Genomic DNA, 25954 nt, shown 5'->3' on the forward strand with positions numbered 1-25954 from the left:
CGTTGCATTCGGAATTTAATAAACATACTTTGATTTGTTTGATAGTTTTGTGTCTCTTCCCCTGTATAAAGAGCGGACTTGAAATAATGTTTCTAAATTGTGCCCGGGGTAAGTACAGTATCCCACACACATTCTGAGACCCGGCCAGGAAAAACAGCTCTGATAGACAACGCTTCACCTCACCTGCTAGCATTGCGCATTTCATTTCATGTCAAACAAACACAGAGCGGGACAGAGGGGGTGTGGGGCGGGTTATCCGGCTAAGATTTCCCGAGCGTTTAGTATACTGTAAAACGGACTGCCACTTGACAACAATTAAAAATCGCAGTTAACAAGAACCAAACGACCCTGTTATATGCCATACGTGAAACTTATCTCATCTCACAGATTTATTCCATCTCTTAGCTGAGAAATTATTGTGCGCACGCCACGCACATTACTTCATTCACGAATCGTCAAGCCTGTAAAATTCAATATAAAAAGGGTAATGTCGCTTTTAACCTTATTGTTTTAAATCTATTGGCTGCACTGCACTATAGCAATGAAAAAGAAACACAATGCATTGAATCTGGGTGGGGATGGAAGGTGTTGGTCGGTAGATCGACTTCTTAACGCAGGCTGTAAACAACATAGCAGTATCTCTCAACACGTCTCCATTCAAGTCCGCTAGAAAATATTACAAATTTCCACTGTCATTAAGAAAGCAGTGTTAACGAGTTAAACGGCAGATCCGGCATTTTATAACCACAGTGTCATGGAAATCTACGAAGTTTATTTAGTGACTTGTCACATCATTAGGTACATTATTCAAGGACATTAAAGACCTGAACGATGCACTCCCCTCTCCACCCCCTGCCCGCCCCCGCCCGGCCAACCCCTGGCCGCCACCCCCGCCCTCCCAACCCACCACCGCCACCTCTTTATCATTTATTTTGATTACGGCTCAATAAAGTAGCAGAGCAAGCCTGTTCAACTCTAACTTGAAGTTCAAGTTTTTTTATTATACTTGAGGGAAACAATGGGTTCAGCTGCTTATTGCAGGGGAGCAATTGTCAAGGGAGAGTTAAACCCAATTACTGCAAGCCATACAGAAAGGCTGCAGGAAAATACTGCCAAGTAAAAATACGCCTGGGCAACAGAGAGCCACTGAATAAAAAAAATCGACATAAAGCGTATCAAATATTTATTTTTCTGGGTAACAAAGGACTATGATACATCGACAGGCATGTAAACTATTGCCAACACAACTCTATATAATACAGCTAAAAACTGTTTCCAATTTAGCCACCGGTCATACAAGATATCTGCTCGTCCCAAATGCTGTCAGATCAACAATAAAATACTAAACCGTTCTATAGACAATATCAGTTTATTGCTCTGTTTTTTTCAGTAGGGAAAGAAGACATAGTGTCAGATAATTCCTTTGTCACAACACATGGGATATTTTAAAACACAAAAAAACATCACAGATGCTTTTTATTAAAAAAAACGTAGGTATTATTCTTAAATTCGAATTTCTGTGGTATTATAAACTAAATTCGATGCTTATATAAAACTCGTTTCTCCCCCCTCTCTTTTGGATTCTGTTCAACTGCTTATCGCCACAACATGCTACAGAGAGCTAAAATGTGTTTCCCAGGGTTCCCCCGATATCTTTCTAAGTACCATAAAATCACGGAAAGATCTACTGTGTTTGATGAAGATTAAAACCCACTAACAGGAGATAAACGATATCACCAGATAAATAAAATAAAGGTTTAAACGGACGCACCATATTTACAATTCCCATTAAATTACACATAAATAAATATATACATACATGAACACTGTTTCCCTTATTATATCGTGAACTGCAACTTGCAATAGTTGTGGAATTGACCAATACCTTAGAGGATTTGTTTTCAACAACGATAGTTATGACAGCATGAACTGCTCGAGTTTACTTACAATACTGATAAAATGTGCTTTCGTTACCTTCTTTAAATGATTGTGACTACAATCTTAACAGACTTAAACAACGGGGATATGTCAATCAAGATGCAGTCTGATGGATGAAGGTTTAACTCGGTAAAAAGTTTTAGAAACTCTGATCTGGTTTTTTTTCCTCCCAAAAAGCAGTTCAAATTTCTTCATCGCCTTCTCTTCTCACTCAGACTCCGAGTTCCAGGTTGAGGGGGAAACAGTCACACCTATATGACAATTTTTAAAATGTTTTGTTCCTTTTTAGGAAGTTGTGCGTTTGCTATTCGACTACTTTCTGTGTTTTTCGTCCTTGTCGCCGCTTTTACTGGGATTTTCGCCCGTGTGGTTGTTAGGAGTATTGTTCATGTACATTTTGTCCATGGCTTTGAGTGCTTCGGTAAGATAGTTCTGTAAGGCGGTTATAGCAGCGCACAGAGCCGGACTGCCGAAGCCGTGTGTGATTAGACTGAAGTGAGTCAGGCAACTCTGAATGCCAGGTTCCAAGATCGGGGCAGGTCGCGAGTTCCCCAAAGGAGATCGGTCCTGTGTCAGCAAGTCTGTGAATTCTTTGCAGATTTGTCTGGAAAATGAAGATTACAGGTTGTAATGTTCAACTGCAGCATCTATCTGGGATAGAAGAGTGGGAAGGGGGAGGGGAGGAATGGAGAGACAACAAGTTCTATTCATCATTTACTTTGGACCCCTAAAGCTAACTTCCGGCCCCTTCACCCAAACTCATGGCAGAGGTAGGGAGTTATTTAATGGCTAATACAAGATCATTATTTAAAGACTTCTGGAACAAAGGGCACTGCTTAGGAATATATGTTTGCCCTGGATAATAGCGGTCAGCTTTAAAGATAAATTTCGTTCAGATTTGACCCCATACTGCTGTAGCAGACAGTTTTTTTTGATATTGTCTGCTGTTCTTGAGTGGATTAATGGACGAGTATTATCTTTAATGGGTATGTTAACATGAAATCGGTCCCGAATACTCCCAGTAATTAATTTATTTCATTATAAAGTCTTGATAGGTATTTTTTGAAACAGCCGCATAAGAGTCTGGGTGCGCGGTTTTGTATAAATTATCGGCTTTTCGAGCAATTTTCAATACAGAGAAACACAATTTCAGAAGTTAAAACAAAACCATTTTGATATCCAGTGCATTCCAATACGGCAAAGCTCGTTGAATTTCAGAATGCTCACTAGCAAAATCAATTATCTGACAATTTAGTTTTCACTCAGTGGTTCTCTGGGGTTAGAACTAATCATTGTTTCCATTTTGGGGTTCTGATACACTGCGTGCACCCCACATAACATAGTAAGTGTTACATGACAAATCGGTTGAACAATTTCAAAATCACACAACGGAATGCAGAGGGCAATAAGAGCTATATTGTCCTCCAGTGCGGAAAATAATCAGATTAATTAGTGTGTATAAAACAATCACTATAATACGTAAAGCTCAAGTCATACTCCATGTGTGTGTATGCGCCCTTGTATACCCCTTTCCATGTAAGTGTGCGCGCCCACGCGTGCACGTGTACGCACGCCTGAATGTGCCCGTGGGTGTAGCTATGATTAGATGTGCTAATTTTTTCCTATGTCTGGAATTCTATACCGTTTAATGTACTGAATCTATTTTCAAAGTCTATTCGGAACTAGGTAAAACATATTTCTGAAGCCTGAAGTCGAAAGATCTCACACCTTCTGAAAGAATGCTTACTTCACTGGGATTGTAACCATTGATACAAATTGCTTCACCAACCTCCTAAAGCTTATACACCGCAATGCCCTTCGGTGACATTTCACATTCTTAATTAAAGGCTAGAAAACAAGCCTGGAAATTTCCTCCAACATTTCAGCACGGATAATTTACTTTTCACACGTGCCTTTTCATCCAAGCAATCCGGCTACACTCGATTGCTAAATAATGCTTATTAACCGCTGAGCAAATATTAAAGCTTATATGACTCCATCTGATATGTGACTTCACAAAATGACGGCAGGTTCTCTGCTATTAACAGCGAAAGCATTGGACGGCAAGTCAGGCGGCGCTGGCATTGATAGCAGTGGGTCACAACATTAATACCAATGATACACTGCAAAGCACACTAGGTGTCAAGGTTCAGGCTGTTATCGACTACTCTTTCATAATCTACGCGTAAACTTTTTTTTTGCCACTCATCGCATGTTACTAAGCACTAGTCCGAAACCAAATTGCCATTTTCAGAATAGCCATGTTGCCCGATTTTGAGCCGAACCGTTTTAGCGACCTATATACTATATCTGGTGCTAATGGCAGTCCCGAATGCAGATGGAGAGAAGGAGGGGAGGGAGAGAAGGAGGGGAGGGAGAGAAGGAGGGGAGGGAGAGAAGGAGGGGAGGGAGAGAAGGAGGGGAGGGAGAGGGGGAGGGGAGGGAGAGAAGGATGGGAGGGAGATGAGGCGGGGGGAGGACTTAGCTGAAGTTTTCATTCGGAAGGACTTACTTCGTTGCCAGTAGCATGTTTTTGCGCGTCACTTGTGCGTTGGGATCTGAGTGCTGTCGGTTGACGTACTCGCCTATTGCTTTGGCTGGAAATTCCGTTTCGCAAACGTAACCAAAATCCCGAGCAAGATGCACAGCTTCACCTGGGCATGGGAATGAATGACATGTGCAAAATATAGGTCGATGCCTTAGATCCAATGTTAATAGATCACAAACTATTCTGATGACGGTAGGCTGGTATAACAGGCACACACACCACTATCTGCAACCGAGCTCCAAATGTTTTATAGAATTGTTTTACATTTTACATTTAAAGTGCTTCAAAGCCCATTTTACGACCCCCTGTAAAAGGTAGCTGCCTTTTTACTGGCATTATTGAAATTTAGTTAGAGCTATATATTAAGGCAATTAAATTTAATGACAGGGCGTAGATAAAGTAGGCACATGTTACGTTGTTTGCAGATTTGTTTAAAATAATCACTTTATTATCGAAACAATCCAGCATCAAAAACAAAATGGTAGTGTATCTTTAAATATTTAGATTGCATTGCGCGATGTCTAACAATCGCACAGTGCAGCCCAGACTTCCTTCAGCATCTTAATGCAAGGAATAGTTTAGAAGTGCCCTGCTGGAGCCTTCATACTACCATTTGTCACAAACTAAATATTTGAAGCATGCAATAAAAAAACTTGGAGAGCTTCACTGAGTCATTTAACGACATTACGAGGAGCTAAGTACTGCACTGGATAGGATACCAAATAAATTGACAATATCTCTTTTGTTGTCATACATTCAGTGCCAGTTCAAACCATGTCTATGCAACATCCTCTTGCACATAAGCCTGTGTTCCGTAAACCCGATGCAACCGAACAACAAAGCATATTGTAGTCATACAGGACAGAAATGGCCGTTTGCTATTTTTCACTCATATTGGCTCATAAACATTCAAGCGGTATGGTTCATGTGGTCCAGACAGGTTTTAGACAGCACTTTATAAAAAGGATGAGTCGCGTGTGAATATGTTTGAACTTCTGTCGATTTGGAAAATAAAAGGCTGCTCATGTGTCAACTGCAGTTTAACTACACTTAAATATATACATAGAAGCAGTTCATTGGCCAGGCAAAATGTAATAAATCCGAATGTTTAAAAAAAAAACATGATTCAAATCAAATGCATGTGCCGTTCGATGCAACGGATCATAAATAATCAGCATTCCGGACGATTTATCGTGTTTTTATCATTACAATTAGTTAGTCCATACAATGATAAAATAATGTACGGTTTCTTACGATTGCAAACTAAGCACTTTGGAAAAATAACTCCTTGCAACAAAAAAAAAACACACATATATTTGTCAGTTTCTGTGAAACGGCTAGGGTACATCAGTCTCAAGAACCCTGTCTTTTTTTGTTGATTTCAAAGTGTTTGGTTTTAATTTCCTGAACCAGTTGGGTTTTACTGCAGGGCTTCCTGCTATTAGCCAGCACCGGAAGGACGCATGCGCCAATTAATGCTTCAAAGGCACAGTCCAGAAACTCGTTTCCATAAAATGGAACAGATCATAAACAATAACAACAGGATATAGTCCAACAGCCTGGCCCTTAGAAATCCAACTGGTCACTCATTCATCAGCAAACTATCTACGCGTGAATCCACTCCTGGCTAATTATAACACAGAACCATAATCAGATTAATGATTTTCTTTAAGAACCTCTCTCCATACTATCCTGACACACTGATCTATTGTAACCATATTACAGACTAGACCGTGGGCACAATGAACATCAATTATAAAAAAGATACACACACGTTTTAAGACAGTTTTAAGACATCCAACGGGGCAAATAATAAATAAGTCATAAGGTTTGGACTTATTCTCTAACCAACTAATGCTTTGGGATAATCCGTTCATTAGCTCAGACTCCAAATGAGATACATTCAATTTGTTTTTTCCAGCATCTGTGCTACTCTACTTTGTAGCTCAACACTCCTGGAGACAATATTGAGGCACGAGAGTGACTTTGGGCCCGTCATTAGAACTTCATTCGCATGATGTTACTTCGGACATTAGCACCAAATGCACAAAGCAATCCATCCACCTAACACCTCCTATAAGTCTCCATCCCGTCAACAACAAAAACAACGATTTGCAACCTTCCCACATTGGCCCGTAACACACCCGAGCACATCCTTTGACCACATCTGGCGATGTCAAGGCCCCTTCTCTTCTCTTCTAATAACCCTGACGGAAGCTTACTGTGTACATTCTAAGACAACCGTTGCAATGTTCACTGCTATTGCGGACTCTGTTACTTCTCCTTTCTATCGGCACGTTGAAGGGTTAACATAAGGCAATGACTGCTGCATGCCAGCGCAAATTACATAAGGGCACGTGGTTCCACAAAAGCAGCATTTCTCGCTCCTCCACAATCATCCCAAGTGCCTTCATCCTTAATAAGGAAATGCAATAAAATTCACTTACCCTCAACAAGTGATGTTAGCAGCGTTACATTGGCAGCTTTGCGTCTACCGGCTGGTAAATTTAATCCAATTTTGTCTAATTTTTCTCTTAATGACCGTCCTCCATTTTTAGATTTCGCCCTATTTAAACAAAAATAGAGGGAAGCTCTTAGTTAAATTGTAACTCCGTGCATCTCATGTAACTATTCCTTTTACTCGTTATTCTAAAGTGCGGACCATCTCATTGCAAATTTAAAAAAAAAGAAACATGGTCACTTGGGGATTACCCAAAAAGGTTTCAAACAATCACATGTTAGTTGACTGTTTTTCTTTTTAATGCAAACATTTGATATTCCAAACATGTACATTCTTTCCAAAGTTAACCAACCTAAATTGAATACCAATTTTTGAATTGATTTTGATCAATTGATTTGTAAAAACAGTGTTTGTCTATTAGTGCACCCATCGTGTGTTATCCAAAGTGTGCAAAGGTCACCGCAAATTATATGCAAAACTGCAGATAAGTTTCATACTGTTAAAATGTATCTAGACAGTTGATCTTATATTGGTCTCGATTTATTTGAGTAACGGGTAGCTGCTTTTTAAACTATTGATCAGTGCGCAGAGTCAGAAACAAAGACTATATACGTTGCAAATATTAACAACCCCATCAAAAATGGGATTGTGGTTGTTGGAAATAAAACTAATGAACAAAAAGCGAAAATAAAGAACGGCTGAAATATTTTAACTGTGAGCTCTATGCCCCAAAAAAAGCCGTTTTCCCTGCTGTGTGTTCAGTGTTGTGTTTTCACCAACTTGAGCTGGTTAAGGACGGTGCCCAATGCGCCAATAGCCCTCACCTCCTAAGTACTCCGCCCAGCAACGAGGCATTGAGACACTCAGGCGGAGAGAGTCGTCTCTGCACTTCCGCCACCGTCACCTTGTACTTTGATGTTGAACTGAGGAGGGAGAGGCGACCCGGAACTGAACAGAACACTTCGTTTGGGTTCGCAACCCCGCCAAAGAGCCCGTCCTTATTAAGTGAGATCGAGGTGATAGCCCCACTGTGAGACTTGGATAGGGACATGGGACCTGAAACAGAAGCATCAAACAGATCAGTGCCCGAGCCCATGGCCAGCATTACATAAACTATCAAATAGGTGACTTTCCAACTCTCCGCAGTATTGGTCCCCACTAACCCTACAACTCCAACCTCTCGGCAAGTTTGTTTGTACCGTTTCGGATTAGACATATACGAATCTATCAGACCTTTGTGTTATTCGTGGGTGTCAAAGTCATCAGCAACAGCGTCCGCTCTACACATTAATGCAATGTCCCCTGCATTGAATTGTATTTTTAGATTGTATATATTAAGACAAACATAAAATGGTCGTTTCAGCATTCAGATCAAATTGAAGTGAACTACGTCCTTATTATATGGACATTCTTTCCAAAGTTAGCTTCCCAAGACCAATTTCGAAACGTGTCAGTATCACAGTAGTCATTTCCATTGTGTAATAGAAAAAATGCTCCTGTGATTCAACACAACGTAAATAGATTCCTTGTTTGGCAAGTCAAGAATGAACTCATTCTAATATATTCGTACAGCACGTTTAAATCGCTAACACCGGCTTGCGTTCCATCCATATTTGTGCTTGGAGTTATATGTTAAATTAAGTTCGAGGCATTTATTTTGTAATCATGTAAGCACGGTGGGATGGTTAATAGTGTACTGTTTTATTCTAATGACATTTCTACTCGGTTGCAGTCTGCATTTGGACCTCCATCATACAACACTCAACACGGAAGAAAGAATCATTGCCTCTGTCGGCAAACCAGGCGGACACACACCGGAACACCAACACATCCACTCATAACTTCAATTTATCAGCTCATTGCAACGACCACAACAACAAAAAAAGGTATAATTGGCAGGAAATTAAAGTCGCCATTTTCGCCAAACAACCTGCATTCAGTCAATGGGTCGTTCTAACCGTCCGGAATAAAGAAAGACACAATCGTGGAATGTTGATCACCAGAGGAATTACATCTAAACAATGCAATGCATTCACGAATTTGGAGAAAAAAAAGCTCCAGTGCAGCAATATGCTTCGTTTTTTTTAATTGACTGCATGTCTAAAATGCTGGCGTGAGAGCTACGCTGCATTCACACATCACCCCATAAAAAAACACCTTTGCAACGCAATCAACTGCACTGCTTAGGGGCTCTCTTTATGCCACTGGAAATCTACTCTAGATCTTTGAAGGCGTCGAGTTCCTAGTTCCGGATAGATCACTTGTGACATTAATAGCTCTGGGGAGGCTAACAGAGACAATAGGAGTTAAACGAACTCTTGAGATTACTAATAAAAGAGCCAATTATCATGTCGACGTGGAAAGAGCATCTCTTAAGATTTATCCCTTGCACATGTAATGTGACGTGACAAAACCTGGAGAAGCAGAAAGATGAAACTAAACCATTTAATCGTATGCTGCAGTTTTAGGAATTAATGTGCACACACGCACTATTGCATGCAAAACCCAATTCGAATCAAATCAATCCTATAGCAATATCTCAATAAGCATCTTAGCAAAGGAAGCAGACGGCTCTTTATGAATCCCTAGCAAAGAATACATACTGCCCATGCAAAGCTCCATAGAAATAAATACATGTCCAAACGCACATGACTAACCAGACCCTCAAAAGCATGTAACGCCAATCGACAGTATAATTGCTTCTGCAAGTTCGGGCATTTGGTTTGATTTATATGCTCCCTAATTCCTTTGCTCATTAACGGAACACAACTGTGGAGGATTCTTTAAATTCTCATCATCGTGCAGAGACTGAGATGCACAGGGCAGAATTATTTTGTGTGTGCGTTCCCCCTTATCGAAAATTTAAACCCGCAAGTGTTATGTAGAAAACCACCGTATCTCTCTTTTAATTACCTCATCCTTCAGTTTGTCATTAGGTACGACATTACATCAAAACTCATATAAAGCAGAAAAGGTCTATTGGCCCCCTATTAATGTTAGTGCAAAAGTATTGGATTTGAAAGGGGGAAAAAACAGAACTTGCCTTTTTTAATGACGGTGTGGTCCTGGATGTTAATGCCATGATCATCAACATGCTGAAATTGAATTGTTTAAATAATATTACCACAAACTTACGGAAATAAAGACGGCGAACAGTCATTACTGTGGCAGAAACTGTATGAAACCGAGTCACGTTAGAAGTTGCTAAAATACATCCACTGCCTGGCACATTCCCCCGAATACATATGATAATGCGTGTATTTAACCATAGCCTGATAATTCCCGTTTCCTGGTCAATACATCATTTTAATTTTCGTTGTAACATTTTTATGTGTTTGGTAAAAGGTTAAAGTTCTGAGAATTGTTTATTTGACCATCTCCCTTTGTGAGGTACAATGTGTGTGTGTGTGTCTGTGTGTGTATCATTGTGTGTGGAGGGAGGTCGGAGGACTGGGAATTGTAAATCGTTCTACTGCCCATCCCCAGCAGTTTTTATTTTCTAGAAATGCATTTGGCCTCAGCTTTTGCTAGTTATGGGGGCCATTAAGTGAGAGCAAATCTGCTCATTCCCACATCGATATGCAATACAGTGTCGGAATATGTTTGCCAATTTGACACGAATTCTACCGAGACTGAGCGATTGGCAATCAGCGCAGAGCCGCCAGTTCATTTACAAATACCAGTCAGTTCTAAATCGCCGCTGCAATGTCAGTAACCGACCTAGCATCATTCATTCAGCTTTGATTTTTCCCCTTCGTTATTTATTATTGCACCTTCCATCTACAGTTACCCAGTGCATTATCTGCAGATTTCCCATTATGTTTCATTTCCCTCAAACTGTCGTTCAGTCAGACACACGCAATCTACCCCAATAGTATATATTTTAAATATATTTTAAGCAGGTTTAGTTTCAAACTAATTCTTAAACTTAGCTGGAATTCTGTCTCTATTAAGCATCAATTTAAAAGGATCAACTCGACCTACTTAGATTCGGTGTATTTTTTTTATTGAAACAAAAGCTAAGAACCGTTATGCTTAAGAGGTTTATAATTCCGGAATCTGAATACTTTAACAGGGGCAGAAAAGGATATATTTCCCGTTAATCGTGGTTAAAGGCGATAATCGGTAGCCTTGCTAACAAAAAATGTACAACATTGGCACCACTTTGACAGTCTGAAGAATTGACACCAGGCTTCATTATAACAATTACACTCCAAAGCGGCAGGCTCTCTCTCCCCCACCACTGAAATACAAATATTGGACAATAAGTAAGGACTTTTTCATTCTTGTATCACATAGACACAATCGCACAAAATGAGCTGAATCATTTAGATAGACTGTGTTCTCTTTTTTATCTAACACATCAATACTCGCATTGTTGAAAGCTCTCCTGAAGAATCGGAACCACAAATCGTGGAGTTAAGGCTGCATTTTAGGCTTGTTTACAGCAGGGTTTTTGTTTTGTGTGCATGTGCGCGCGCGTATGTGTGTTAAGGAGCCAGTCACATTTAAGCAAAGTATGGCCGCAGGTATTAAGTGGAATGTGGAACAGCTTTCAATCGCACTAAGCATTCATAATGAGTATTTGTTTGGAAGTGAATGCATGATGGTTTCTTGCTTATGAATATTTTACGAGAGCTTTGAGATCTGCATTTTTGTAAAACGAAATTTCAAGCAGTGTTTCGAAACAAAACATTGCCTCAAACTAACACGACCAATGGGGTGGTTGGTTTTCATTTCATCAGTCTTTTGTTTGCAAGATAAGCAATATCTATTGCTAAATATTCCAGATTATAGTTGAAGATAGAAATTCATATTGCGATTTAACCTAGGAAGTCAATTATCATCACCACTGAATAGTGGTCAATTTAACACAATGCAAGCATGTGCCCTTTGTATGTTTCATATGCCCCGTAATAATAACTCCACAATAAGCTAAATATATGAAATAAACTCCAGTAGATCAATGCACGTAACAAAATATCCCTAATTTTCTCAGGAGAGGGGGGAAATTAAAAAGCATCTTCAGAATTATGGTGAGATACACATTTCTTGCCTGTAAAGCACTCCAGACACTACAGATTGAAATACATCTGTTCTGCCAAACTGAAAGATTTAACAAGTCACATACTCTGGTGGGGGCTAATTGTTTACAAATTACAAACAAAAAGTTAAAACGGGAACATTCAATTTAATTAATCAAAGGACGTGAATATCCATTGTGGCTATTGAAAAGAATAATCTGTTTGCATTTAATGTATAGCAGCAAATGTGTTATGGGCAGTTTGTATTGCATGTGATGGTTTTATGCTGTCTTATAAACAGCTCTTCAAATGGTTTGAGTTTACGTTGAAATGCTAACTGAAGGCCAGTTCTTCTCCAAAGCAGTGTTTTGTATTACATGGGGGAAACGCCATCTCAGATTTGAAAATATCTCATTAAACAACGGGGGGGGGGGGTGAAATTGGGAGGGGGGGGATGAAATTAAATATGTAATAAAACTCCCAGCGATTGCATAGAAGTTACCTGTACATCTTCGATGGAGTGTGCAATGCTGTGGATGGGCAATGAATCTCCAAGGCCGGAATCGAGTCCGTGGGTGCTGTGGAGTAGGACATCAGGCCGCCGATAGTCCCTCCGTGGATCTAAGCCGGCCAGCTGCGGTAGAGCCCGATGTTGGTGCAGGATGCCCGCCTCTTGATTCTGTCTCTGCGGCCAGGTCGGGTGCTGCGGCTGCGGCTGCGAGTGCAGAGAGTTGAGCGAGTAGGGGTCGTTCACATGGGAATAAGGGTCCTGCGACTGCGGGTAGATGGGTTGGTACGGTGGAGGGAAGTAAGGTGGTTGGAAATCCGTGTTAGGTGTGTGAGACAGCGGCGGGGCAGTCGGATATGGAGACTGGCTGACCGTTCCTAACTGGGGCAAACGTGGAGTCCCATTACTGGTCCCATCGTGGCGGTCCTGCAACGAAATCAGACATTAAGATGGCATTAAAAAATAATAATACATTTTTTTAAAATAATAATAATAATTGCTGGAATTGCATATTCGTTCTGCTTGCATCATTGCATTCACAAGTTTTAACCGTAACAGGAATACGTGGTAAGTGGGGGCGAATTCAGCAAAATATTATTGCACAGGGTTCAAAAGCGAAAGTGCTACCAGTTGGGGGGGTTGTTTAAATCTAATGGCATCTCACTGTAACTCACCATAGCCGAGAAACTGTGCACTAACATCTGCGGACAGTCTGATCTGAGTTCGTCAGGGGGAAAAAAGAGAGAGACCTAGAGTGGGGAAAATTGGAAAAAAAACAGTCCAGTACTATACAACTACAACACGAGCACAACGCCGGGGTGTCACATACAGGAGCGAGGGAGCAGAATCCATCAGTACTTGAAAAATGTCCTCATTGGGAATAACACACATCAAAAAAATCACATTTGTGTCTAGTTTCAGGGCGTCACGTCGTTAGATTTTTTTTTCAAACTTTTTTCCCCCCTCTCTCCTCCACTAACAAGGAGAAGCGGCTTCAAGTGCGCACATAATGGCAAATATTCATGACTATTAATATTACACGAATACTTAATAAGGGGAGAATGGTCGGAAATCAAGCGTGAAGCGAGAAAGCAACTGAAGGCTGTGTCTGTTATAAATGACGTCCATTGAATAAAGATTCAGTGTATCTAATCAGAGAGAGAGAGAGAAAAGAGGGGGACACACCGCTGGGTCTGACGAATCACAGTGAAGAGGAGAACATTTTAAAGTGATCGAGGGCATGCGAAAGTGAGAGAGGGAGAGAGAGAGAAAGAGAAAGAGGGAGAGAGAGAGAAAGAGAAAAAGAGAGAAAGAGAGAAAGAGAGAGAGAGAGAGAGAGAGAGAGAGAGAGAAAGAGAGAGAGAATAGAGCAGAGGCGAGATAGAGAGAGTCTCTTCTCTACTCTCTCTCTCTTCTCTCTCGTCCCTCTCTCTCTCTCTCTCTCTCTCTCTCTCCCTCTTCTCTCTCCTCTCTCTCTCTCCTCTCTCCTCTCTCCTCCTCCCTCCTCTCGCTCTCTCTCACTCTCCCTCTCTCTCGCTCTCTCTCTCTCTCGCTCTCCTCTCTTCCCCTTCTTTCTCCCTCTCTCTCTCCCCTCCCTCCCATCTCCTCGGGGAAGAGGGTGACACGAGAAGGAATTTGCACCTCGTTTTCGTGTGAAAATCCAGAGAATGCTAAAGGCATGTCGGCGGGCACTCGCTTCCTGGCTGGGGAGAGGCTACCCGCGTTCTCAGCTCTCTTCCTTTTCAGATCTTTTTCCGGAGACGTGTTCTGCCCTGAGCCTGTGTCACTAGTAGCCTGGTCCATCTTACAACGGGTTAAAAGTTAAGAGACAGGGGGAGCAACAGAGAGACTATGGAGTCTCCGAAGCCCTCATTCGTTTCCACGCAATTCTACGCAGGCTGCTCCCTACAGCGATCCTGAAAAAAACACACCACTTTTGTCTAAACTCTGCTCGAAGCCAGTTCCAAATAAACGGATTTCAGCTTTGATCGTCCACTCTCTTCGCCTGAAAATTCCGCCGATCCTTCATACTTTTCTCTGCTTTCTTTTTTTTTAACCTTTTTTTAAAAAACAAAACGACTTCGGTTCCAAGGGGAAAAGTGAAACTCAAGAGCTGTCTAATTCAGCTCCTGGAATGAGCTGTCTTCCAGCCTGGCTCTATAAACCCGTTTGACCGGCTGTACAACTACAAAAAACAACTCCCCCCAAATAATACCTAGCAAAGTCTGCAGATCAACTTTCTCAATCCGGGCATAGTCAAGGCCTTTAGTCATTACCAACTTACTGTCTGTCTACTGTCGTTTTTACACACATACACACATATATATATATTCACACATATCTTTTAATCATAACGGCAACAGAATATGTTTGTGCAAATTTCAATTGTTTTCATTGGGCGGTTTGGAGAGGAGGGAAATAAATGAAGGTTTATTAACACAGGCGGACACGTTTTTTTAATGTGATATCAATTCATTGAAGTTTACTACAAAATCTTACACAGCTTTCAACGACGTCTGAATTCGCTACATCGCTTTATGACAATAGTGTGGTTAACTAAATTTTTTTTATAATTTTGATTGCAGTTCCATATCGAAACCGCCCTTTTAAATAATGGATTTTAAATATCTACAAACGAAAGTTTGCGGCGAGATTTATCAATTAGTTATATTTCAGATTTTTATTAACCTAATGATCGGATTTCTTAAACCTCGTTTTTTGCATCGTTTACAATGGGAGCTGCCGCCACACAATAGGTATGCACACAACAGTCCGAGGTTGCATTATTTTGTTGCGTTTTCAAGCCGAATATCTGAATGCTTCGTTTAGTTTTCGCTGCATCTATTTGCGGAATAATGTTTAATGCTTAAATAAATCCTAAGCAATATTTGATTTACATTGGATGTGATGTAAAGAAGATTTGTTCCCTCGGCGGGGCATTGAAACGCATTTTTTTTTAAAAAGCTAATATAAATGTTCTTACCTCACACTCTTCATATTTGATATTGTCCGCTAATTTCCACAGCATTCTCATGGATTGGTGCAAAAGTGGCTGGCTGGGTGTATCAGAAAGCGGACAGTCCTGTACAGAGAGTGTGTGTTGGTTTAGAGCTCCGTATGTGCTCTGAGATCTCCCTCTAATGGTCGATCGAGTTCCCCTCTCAGCTCTTTAGTAACTTGCTAATAACAGCCCAATTAGCATATGAACGCCAGCCAAACACTCATGCTACCGCATTACTGCTCCAATGGACACAGGTACAGAGCTTTGCCCTGTCGACTGAAATGGACGTCAACATAAATACATTGTGAGGTGCACGGCACCTTGTACATGCAAATCGGGCCATTTGTTATATTGAATTGGAATCCCAAATTGTTAAATCTTGACTTATCGGCCATCGTGTTAATGCGCAGAAACTCTTTCCCCAACAGATGATGATTCAGTGTTTAGTTTATACGACGATACTTCCCCAAGAGACTCATAATCTCATTGAGGTTCAATTGTTTAAAGTACAGTTTTTACTTTTTAATAAGAACAACTGGCATAGATGAAGTGTATTTTTTTTTTTACCAAGTTAATGAAATCCTCGCCATAATAATAAATACAATACATGTGTATTTTTTTTTAAAAATCCAAACAGCTGTTAATGTCATACTCCTCTGTGCATCAAGCACCCAACTTCCTTTCTTGTTGTGGTCCAATAAATAAATGGATTTAGCATTTTACAATGGGTGTGCTTAAATAGATCACGAACTGACAGCAATTTCATTACCCTTGCTATTTTTACACCATCTCCCCGGGGAAGTTCAGATGGAGCAGGTAAAGAAATTCCAGGTTTTTTTTATCATCATGCAATTTATTTCTAGTAGACTTTAGGACTATCACCACGGCGGAATGAAGCAGTGCTAAAACGCGTTGTTAATCAGATGATTTCGGTGGCTGCCTTCTGCGGAATCCTGATCAAACACTAGGTCTGTTCCGGAGAACCTCATTCGAAATTTACCTCTCTTTGATATTTCCAGGCTTTAAATAACAAGCAAGTAAAGTGTGGGTTTACGGTCAATTGATGTGGAAATCAGGTTGTTGTTTAGCTATTTAGCTACTTACCTATTTAAGACCACTGATAACCAGTGACTTATAAGCAAACTATTTCGAATCTGCGCCGTCTTGCTAATCGTTTTGCTACGTTTTGTTAAAAGTTATTATCATAATAAATAGCTAATTGACCATGAATTATGAATTGAGACGCAAGGTCTTTCTTCCAAGTGTGTAAAGTTAAAACTCAACACAGGTAATCTGCATGGTTAGATTTAGGCGTCGTCTTCAATTAATCTTCATTACCATTTTTGGTGGAGCTCCGGGATAAAGATGTCATCAAGACCTATTGTCTTTAACTAGAAGATCCGAAATATCAACCGTTTCAAGATATCTCGCTCCAAAAGACCAAATCCTTTGATACTCGATGAAAATAATTTCCACCCTCATCTTGTGGGAGAATCACGGTCAACATTGCGGCTAAAGCGAGGTAAACATCTTATTTTAAACTTGAATATATGTGTGTGTGTGTGTATATATATACATATATATACATATATTTATACATATATATAATATAACTATATATAACATATAACTATATACATATAACTATATGCACAGTTATACATATATATCTATATATGTAATTGCTTGTCTATCGAGCTGATATAACGCGTTCATAGACTCTGTGATCACCTAGTGTATGTTTTTAGCTTAATACTTTCGTTTCACAAAATAAACTTTCAACCAATACTACCTCGCTTTCAGATTTTCGGGAAGTTTTCATTTACCTGCTCATATTCAGTTGTTAAGTGTTTATTCAGGACCTGTCGTTTGACTTATCTAAAATGGTTGTATTTTCAGTTAGAGGGGATACAATATCTCAAAATGTCCAATTTCTCGATTAAAACGAGTTCCTATTTGATATAATCAACGTTCAGGGCAATATCTGACAGTGTAGTTTTGTCATTGACCAAAGGACTGTTAATTTAAAGAATATACAATTAACTCAGTCATGTTACGTTGTGCTTAAATAATACGTTGGAGTGACTATAACATACCATATGGTACTAGCTAGTTGTAAAGTCGTTTAAACTTTAATGTATTTATTTCTTCACCAGGGGGCTCATTTGGAATTTCGCGCAAATACTCTGTTCCTAGAAGATTTTAATTCCATTCAATGATCCTCTGATTAGCTAGTATATCAAAGGACAATGAATTCTTCAAATCAATGTTACAGATAAGCAGGAACAACTTGAAACAAATAGCTATCGTGGTCTCTTTTTGTGAAAGCATTTGAGAAAAAAAATAAAGTTGTGAAATTTACTTCATCCGCCCTACCCCCCCCCCCCCCCCCCCCCCCCCCCCCTCCTCCTCCCCTACACCCCAATTGCTGGCATTTTAATTAAATGGGAATCTTTGTCTAGCCATAAGGAGACGCGGATCCTTTGAGACAAATGCCCGGTTTTCGATGAGGTGGACAAAATCGAATCGGAATATTATTTCTTTAATGTACCGAACTGAGATTATACGCATTGAAATAGTCTCCCTACTAGTTTTAAATTCGCCGGGTATATGCTTTGAGGGTAGCATTTAACGTCTCTGCCCACCTGCTGCATTTTACACTGACCATAACGCAAGAAGTTGAAATCTGTGATGACCAAAATACAAACACACATCTTAACAATTGCCCTATGGCATATTTTACGCATTAGAAGCACCTGATCTAAATTGAGCTTGTGTTTTGGTCATTTAGATAATTTTTCGTTTCCCGGTGAAAATATGCATTTTTTTTAAAACAGCTGCTGTTACGTTTACACCATGGAGAGACATATCTCAGTAATTTTGGATATAATTAATACTAATGTTGACAGCATCTTTCAAACTTTTTAAAGTAGAGGTTACCTCGTTTTAAGTGATAAAATGCCTCCTTCTCATTCCATAAGAACTTCCTCATGCTACACGCCATGTCCAGTGTCTCATCCTCACCACTACCTCTCTTCCCGACCCATCATAGAAACTTGCTACACATAACTCCAACTTTTAAGCAGTTGCAATTTGGAGAATCATGGGTATGTGCATTTAACGCAATCTCCCAATTACACCGGAATCACTGACACACTAATTCAACCCGATGCTTAAATTCCGCATATATTTTGAGCTGCACAATTAATAATATAATCCGTAGTGTGCGAAGTGTGGCTAAGTTTCACAAAAAGTTATGATTGCTGTTTCACTCAAAGCTAAAAAAAAATCAAATGGTTGGCGTAAAGAGTAAAATCTGATGTTTTAATGCCGATATCAATATAACTGATTACCAATTAGGTTTTGTAATACACAGAATTAATTAAGTACTTTGTAAGTAGTTTGAAGTCGTAACCACATGCAGTAATTATCAGTAAAAATACGAAACATAAAATGGAACTTCCATTTTATTCAATGTTTCCTACTTGTGTAAGAATAGCCCCACAGTAACATTGCTCAGTGTAATCCCATACAAATGAAACAAGCATTGAGGTGAAATGTTGAAATAACCTCTACTCTTTCTTGGTTTCTAATCGCACAGTAATTTGCTGAAAGTTGTAAAGTGACCATGGCTCTGATGGTGCGTTTTCTAAAAATCTGGGGAACTCCATCGATTGTAAACTGACTACAAATTTAATGCAAAAAACACAGAAGACAAAGGGAAAGGGGGTTATAACACATTACTAAAGAAAGGTTTTCATAGCCCAGAGGAACAAAAAATAGACTGATCATGTATATAAAACGTAGATGATTTTTATCTGACTAGAGCTGTTGGCAATAATTAAATCCTCCTTTCATTCAACCAGAGTAATTACAAGTTTATCTCGCTAACGTTAACCAGGTAAAGACAAGTACTGGTAAAAAAAAGTTTGGACTTAAGCACTTCAAGTTGCTAATTCTTCGTCCCAAATGTTCGGATTTATTAATTGTACGTGTGCGCGCAATAGAATATGAGGTACTGCTTAAAGAACAACTTTCAGCAACTAGTGAAACACAGGTTGTGATGTTGAAGCTGTGTAGTTAATATGTTTTTCCTCATACCTGCCAGTCGCTCATTTTGCCCAGTATCGACATATTGCCTGGAGATGTCCGTGGTGGCGTCAACTGATCTGCGAACTGTTGAGTAATTTCTCTTTTTACCTCTACAGAATCATCTCACCTGGTCTGGGTGCCACCTGCCTGCGCCTGCGTACACGCCAGGAATGTCAGAATCTAACAGCCTGTCTCAGCACTGATGGATTTACAACAGATATGTACCTCTGCAGCCAGACCTTCCATCAGTTTCCAGATCTCATCCTGACCCACGCACACGCACACACACACACACACACACACACACACACACACACACACACACACACACACACACACACACACACACACACACACACACACACACACACACACACACACACACACACACACACACACACACACACCTATTCATGACTGCAGGAACTCTGTTGCAATGAATTTGAGGGAGTTTAATGTTACCTGCAAAAGTCATCTGCAATTACTGGGAATGCTGCAAAGTCTCTTTTGGATGATGGGGGAGGGAAAGGTATCGGGTAGAACAGATTCAAAGCTTATCTAGAAGTTGCAAAAGTTGCCAAGAATGAACAGAAAACAGACAGGGGAAGGAATTGACCAACAAGTGGTTGGAGCGTTTTATTTTTCGCTCTCTTCCTCTTCGCTCCCTTTTCGATCTTGTGTTAGGCCGTACATACATAACAAAGGGGACCTGTGTGCAGCATAAAGATCCACTTCGATTTGTCGCGTCCCCTCTACATTCCAACTAGAGTGAACCCTATCTTGTATCTTAGCGTTGGCGTCGGAGTTTGCTGTTTGTTCTTTATATTATGTGAATTATTATTGTTCGTCAATATTGCGCTTAGATTTATTGATGTCATTATTTCTAAAAGTGCCCCGTCAAAATGTAAACAGCATTTAAAACATCAAGATGGTTTCACTGTGGGACCCAATTGTATGTAAAAGATCCGAGGCGCGGTTTGGAGCAAATAGTAGCCAATCGAATAAAGAAATTGAAACTATTATTTTAACCCCGTGTTATAGGTAATACATAAGCGGCATATGATTATAGAGAAAATAGTATTAATTAAAAAAGAATATAGCTGAATTATTTATTTCACCTTGCTGTCGGTTCTACCGTAGCCATAGTGTTAATGGTGGCAGGTGTTCTCTTACATTAACTTTACAACTATTCTGTGCCAATCTCATGGTTCACTAATTGTTTTTGTATTTTTTAAATAAAGTAAATCTACTTACTAGTATATTAATGACCACCTTACAAAAATATTCTCTACCTGGCTGAGTGTCATATCGTGATTCTCAGGCTATTAAAATGAAGCCATTCCTTAATCACTTAATCTAATTAGGACTAGTGGGCGCATTTGTGACTTTACAACATCAGCATTTTTGTTTTGTTATTTTCCAGCTTTAAAATAAAAGAAATTCCTTCTGTTAGCCCTATAATACGAACATATTTATTCCATAGCCCGCTTATGCTGGGTGAATGGCTTGTTGCAAAGTCTATTAGCTCTCCTAAGATTTCCCTTCAGTGTCAGTTACACTTCATCGCACGGTGTCAGTCTGTTAAAGAAATACAACAAGTCGACAGAGGCGTTTGATACATACAACATTTCTGTATATCTTTGCCATATCTCCGGTTGTGAATATGTACTTATCCTTCTCTGTTCTCAGATAACGCAGTCTCACGCCCCTTCAAAGTTGTTTCAGTATGCGGGTAATTTATTTAATGGCATGACTACCATCTTCCACGGTACAGTCTTCCCCTTCACGTGTGTCTTATATTCACGTGTGTCCTCTTTACGCTTTGTAATTATGTTAGTCTTGTACTTTATTTCAAATGTATGCTTTTGCAAGATAACATATTGCGCGTTGGCGCTCATAGATTACGCGCGCAGATTAGCCAAACACCACTATAATACATAATAGTTTGATTATGACTACTTCGTGCACCCACTTGAACCTATGTTTGATGTCCACTCAACTTGATGGATGCCAAGGACTATTAAATGCAGAATTTTTAACATGTCATGTAACTTCTAGCTCACACAGAAATCGTGTGCATTGCACACGTGTCTTGTAAAATGCCACAGTGCCCCATACCCTTGCATTGTTTTACAGGACTAACATATTAGTTCATTGAAGTTTATCATTCTATTCTAAACTATTTCCAAGTACAAATACACCTATGGATTAAATAGATATATCTTTAATTTGGTCTCAGCGTGTTTAATACAACTGGCAGGCAACGACTGGCCTGTATTTAGCCAGTGAAATAAACTTTTAACGGCAATAATTGATCAAATTCTTTCTCTGGTATACTGGTGGTGCGTGTAAGCGAATATTGCTAAGCATTTCGTAGATGACCACAATATATATTCCCGACCATTGAACTGTACGATTGCAACAACCACGCTGATAGCAACTTTGAAATTAAAGAATTTCCGGGTGCTATAAATAATGACATTTGTTTTCCGAAAATCTGGTCATGAAAAAAGTTATAATTTGTCGTTACTGAATGATAATTTCGCTTCTTCTAATTTCAGAGGGCAGCGTGCAAGCAGGTTATATACTGAGAAGGAGGTGCTTGACTTGAGTAATGAAGCATGAAATGTGCGAATCCCCACCGGAGCTGCCAGCACTTAGAAAGATTATACCGGCCGGTTCAAGTTACCAGAATTAGTACACCTCACAAATTAATTACAATGCTGCCATCAATTTATTCTGTTAGCGTTTAGAGTGGGAGAACAAGAAGCAGGGAAGCGAATCGTTGTTTACATTTTATTACCGGCGCCTTTTCCATGTTCCTGGTTGATTCTGGCCAGCTTGTTCAAAGTTTGCGATTGAACAAGAAACTTTCTGCAGCAACGCAAGACATTGACAACTAGTTGCCCTGGTACAGTTGGCTACATCAACTGTGTAGGAAGTTCCAAATATGTTGGTTCTTCTGAATGTATGAAGTGCATAAAAGTATGCTGGAGCTTTTAATTACACACGGGTATAAATGTCCGCGCCATTATGGAGCTATAATACTTAATAACTTGGTGCAATATTATTGTGTTCCTCTGTGTCACCAAGTCCGGGTGGGAGAGGGGGAGAGCATGTTTGGATTCCCTGGTCAGATTTGCAGTTATTTTTTCAAGAAGCAAATTCTGGCAATTGTTTATTAGTTAAGTATAAAAATAATGTAAATGTCATTTTGAAGCCTTCCTTCCATTCAATGACATTATCGGAAAATGCGCCGTGTTTTTCTTCGCAATGCTTTATTGCTGCCGTTATTATTTTTTGGGGGTGAATACTGGATTAAACTTCGTTAGAGCACAACAGGATTCTTTTTTTCCTAAAACTACTCAAATAAAGGTAACTGCTGTTTCCCCAGTTTTGTTTCAAACGTACGCGGCAGCAATTACAGAATGCAAACCTGAACTCGGAAAACAAGTCTGTGCGGACTTTATTCACGAATAAATTCCTACATTGACGCATTTAGCAACTGAATGCTTAAACTATCTTTAGCCAGCATTGCGAATTCTCACTGGAACTGGTGAACCTCCTTACACTAACATGTCACACCTAATATTTTTGCACTGTATATGTGCAGTGATAAATTACACATTTCTGATAAGTCAAATTGACAGTTGTGATTCCGGATCTACCTTTCCACAACACCCACTTTAGGACGCAACCAGTTCATTAAGGATTGTATTTTGATGAGCACTTCTCTCAACCCCTCCCCCCCCCCCCCCCCCCCCCCCCGCCCCTTCTGTGCTGTTTACTATTTAGTTGATGCAAATTCGAAGAAGTGTGAGGGTTCAAGGAATATCACATATGACCAACTCGTCTCCAAAACAATGCGTTCGTTTACGCAGCGAGTTTTGTGAAAATTCTTCGAATATTCTCCGCAGTGAGGCTCTCCATCGCGGTACATTCCCCGAAATGCCCCGAAGTTACTTAAATTAGTGCTTCAACGCCGATTAGAAGTTAGATATTTCGATACTTCAGTCACGAAGTTACCGCGTCGAGGACCAAATCCCCCCCCCCCCCCCCCCCCCCCCCCCCGAGGCCTTGCGAGTCACTATTTCTGACTATGTTTGGGGAAATATTCTTTGGATCGTAAAACGGCCAGCGAACTCAAAATATAGGTGCAGCTCAATACATTCCTTGAGATGAAGGTATTACACAGTAATTGTAATAGCCCTGTTCTCAGAATACATCGAATAAATATGGATATGCAACCGAGCACTTGCTATCTGCCGTTCCAATCATCCATTGTAGTCTCAGAGCATGACATTGACGTGATATTCTTTAACCGTGTGGGAAGCTAATGATCAAAATATAACTAGGTGGGAAACTTCGTCAAATGTATGATACCGAAGATATTCGTTGTAGTTCGCGCCGGTGCAGAGCGCCATTTCCAAAGGAATACTTTAGAATATTGTCTAGTTAAGTGAAGACACAAGGAACTGCAGGTGCTGGTTTACAAAAAAAAAGATCAAAAGTATTGGAGTAATTCAGCGGGTCAAGCAGCATCTTTGACTGATATAACTAGGCGACGTTTCAGGTCGAGACCCTTCTTCAGACAAGGGTCCCGATCCGAAAAGTTGCCTATCAAACCTTCCAGAGATGCTGCCTGACCCGCTGACTCCAGCACTTCGCGTCTTTTGTTTTATGTACATTAATGTGTGTATTAAGAAAGCATTTAAAATCAGTGTAGTAATTTCTGTAAAGCTTTTCCCATTTAACAGATTTGACAATCCTGTTGGTGGATGGGAGTAGATGTTGGAAAGATGCATCTTCACACCGCGTTAATTTGGTCCTTCATTGTCGAGTACTGTTTAATAAGGCGGAACGTGTATCAACGCGTAGATTCTAAATATATTTAAGCAAAATAGCGAAAACTAGATTGTTACTGTAGTCGAATGTAGTGAATATTTGTTTTCACCAATGGAGCACTACTTTTGCATCAGCTCGGCAACAGCATCTTAATCCCTCTGATATACTTTATGTGATATCAGTGATGAGCGACTTTTTACCCAAATAAAACAAGTACAATTCCATATTGTGCGGGAAGGGACATACCTAAATGTGTCTATGCATGTTGGCATGTTCTTTGCAAGTGAGCATCACTCATGAGTCTAACGTGCAAACACCTCTCTATTCATTAACCAAATATGCGCGTACTCCTCGTCAATCTGCCAAGTAACATTTCTGTACAATACCGACTGTGCCTTTCAATGCATGTGTCGGTAGTCACCTTGGCTTTTGATCACAGGTGCGCGTTTACATGTAGGCGAGCATACATCGCAAAAGGTGCAACGGAGGCGGCAGAGAACGAATCTATTAGCATTAAGTCTTCTGGGGTAGATTGACCCTGTTAGGTGCTGTGCGTGGAGGTGAGAGGATGGGGGATGGAGGATGGAGGAGCAATTCAAGATGTTCCCCGAGTTTGACGAGTCCTTCCGCCCCATTCTGCCACACATCTGCCACAATGGAAAGCACTTACAGCTGTTGCCGCTTGTAAAAATGTACACGAAGCGTCTGAATAAAGCGACATTCATAAGTCGGGGTGGGGGGGGGGGCTCTTTCTGAGAGGTAAAAAAATAAGATTGGGTTTCTTCGGCGAGGACGCTGGGACTGACAGGCAATGAAGGACGCGTCAATTTTATTTTGAGTTGGGCCGCGGGAAGGCATGGTGCAGCGAAAACCATTCCAAATGATGAAATATCGCTTTCCATTCGATAACGTCCTCAGACATACACAGAACATTTCGCGATCCATGTAGCGAGTAAAGTATTTTTTTAGCAGTGAATTCATCGCTGCAGTGTGGAAAGCACACACATACCACAGATGAAAACATGCTGACAATCAGAACTTCGTACATTTTAGGGAACATTTAATACATTGGAATCCAAGGCAAAATATACAGCGGATGAACGCAGTGTGAAAACTCGAGACCGGCTCTCAGTTCCTCTTCTTGCTTTAATGCTTCGTGATTTTAATTAACCAACGTTAGTCAAATGAGCTACTTTGACACGCCGGTAATGGAACCGAATCGGCCAAGTCATTAATCCCGCTGAGCCCTGAAAGAGGCAAACAAACATTGTCTGAACGCCTGGAAATTTCGGAGTCTATAATACTCTGGAGACTTTGCGCCCCACCCAAGGTTTCCGTGAGGTTCCCGGAGGTTGCAGGTGGTTGCCGGAGGATGCAGGTAGTGGAAGCAGGTAGGGAGACTGTCAAAAACCTCCGGGAACCGCACGGAAACCTTGGGTGGGGCGCAAAGTCTCCAGAGGTTTCCGTTCAGGTTTCCTAAGTGGGACAGGGGCATACCTTATGGCAAGGAACCCGACATCGCCCTCACTAGTTTAAC

General features: G+C 40.4%; 1 protein-coding gene across 7 annotated transcripts; it reads right to left on the minus strand.

Moving 5' to 3' along the window:
• Nucleotides 1-1166: 1166 nt before the first annotated feature.
• tfap2a (transcription factor AP-2 alpha) lies at nucleotides 1167-19703 on the minus strand. Of its 7 annotated transcripts, XM_033019038.1 has the most exons (9): nucleotides 19582-19696; nucleotides 15463-15561; nucleotides 13154-13228; nucleotides 12474-12905; nucleotides 9991-10042; nucleotides 7772-8003; nucleotides 6934-7052; nucleotides 4451-4592; nucleotides 1167-2542 (listed from the first exon to the last, which is right to left on the minus strand). In XM_033019038.1, exons 1-9 carry the CDS (start codon nucleotides 19612-19614, stop codon nucleotides 2251-2253), a joined length of 1476 nt encoding a protein of 491 aa, XP_032874929.1. In that variant the 5' UTR covers nucleotides 19615-19696; the 3' UTR covers nucleotides 1167-2250. The 7 variants fall into 7 exon arrangements, with proteins under 7 accessions (XP_032874929.1, XP_032874932.1, XP_032874931.1 ...); XM_033019041.1 differs by lacking the exon at nucleotides 15463-15561 and having other exon boundaries at nucleotides 19582-19703; XM_033019040.1 differs by lacking the exon at nucleotides 13154-13228 and having other exon boundaries at nucleotides 19582-19698.
• Between the last annotated feature and the right edge of the window lie 6251 nt (nucleotides 19704-25954).

Source organism: Amblyraja radiata, chromosome 4 (assembly GCF_010909765.2).
Source record: "Amblyraja radiata isolate CabotCenter1 chromosome 4, sAmbRad1.1.pri, whole genome shotgun sequence".
Taxonomy (NCBI): domain Eukaryota; kingdom Metazoa; phylum Chordata; class Chondrichthyes; order Rajiformes; family Rajidae; genus Amblyraja; species Amblyraja radiata.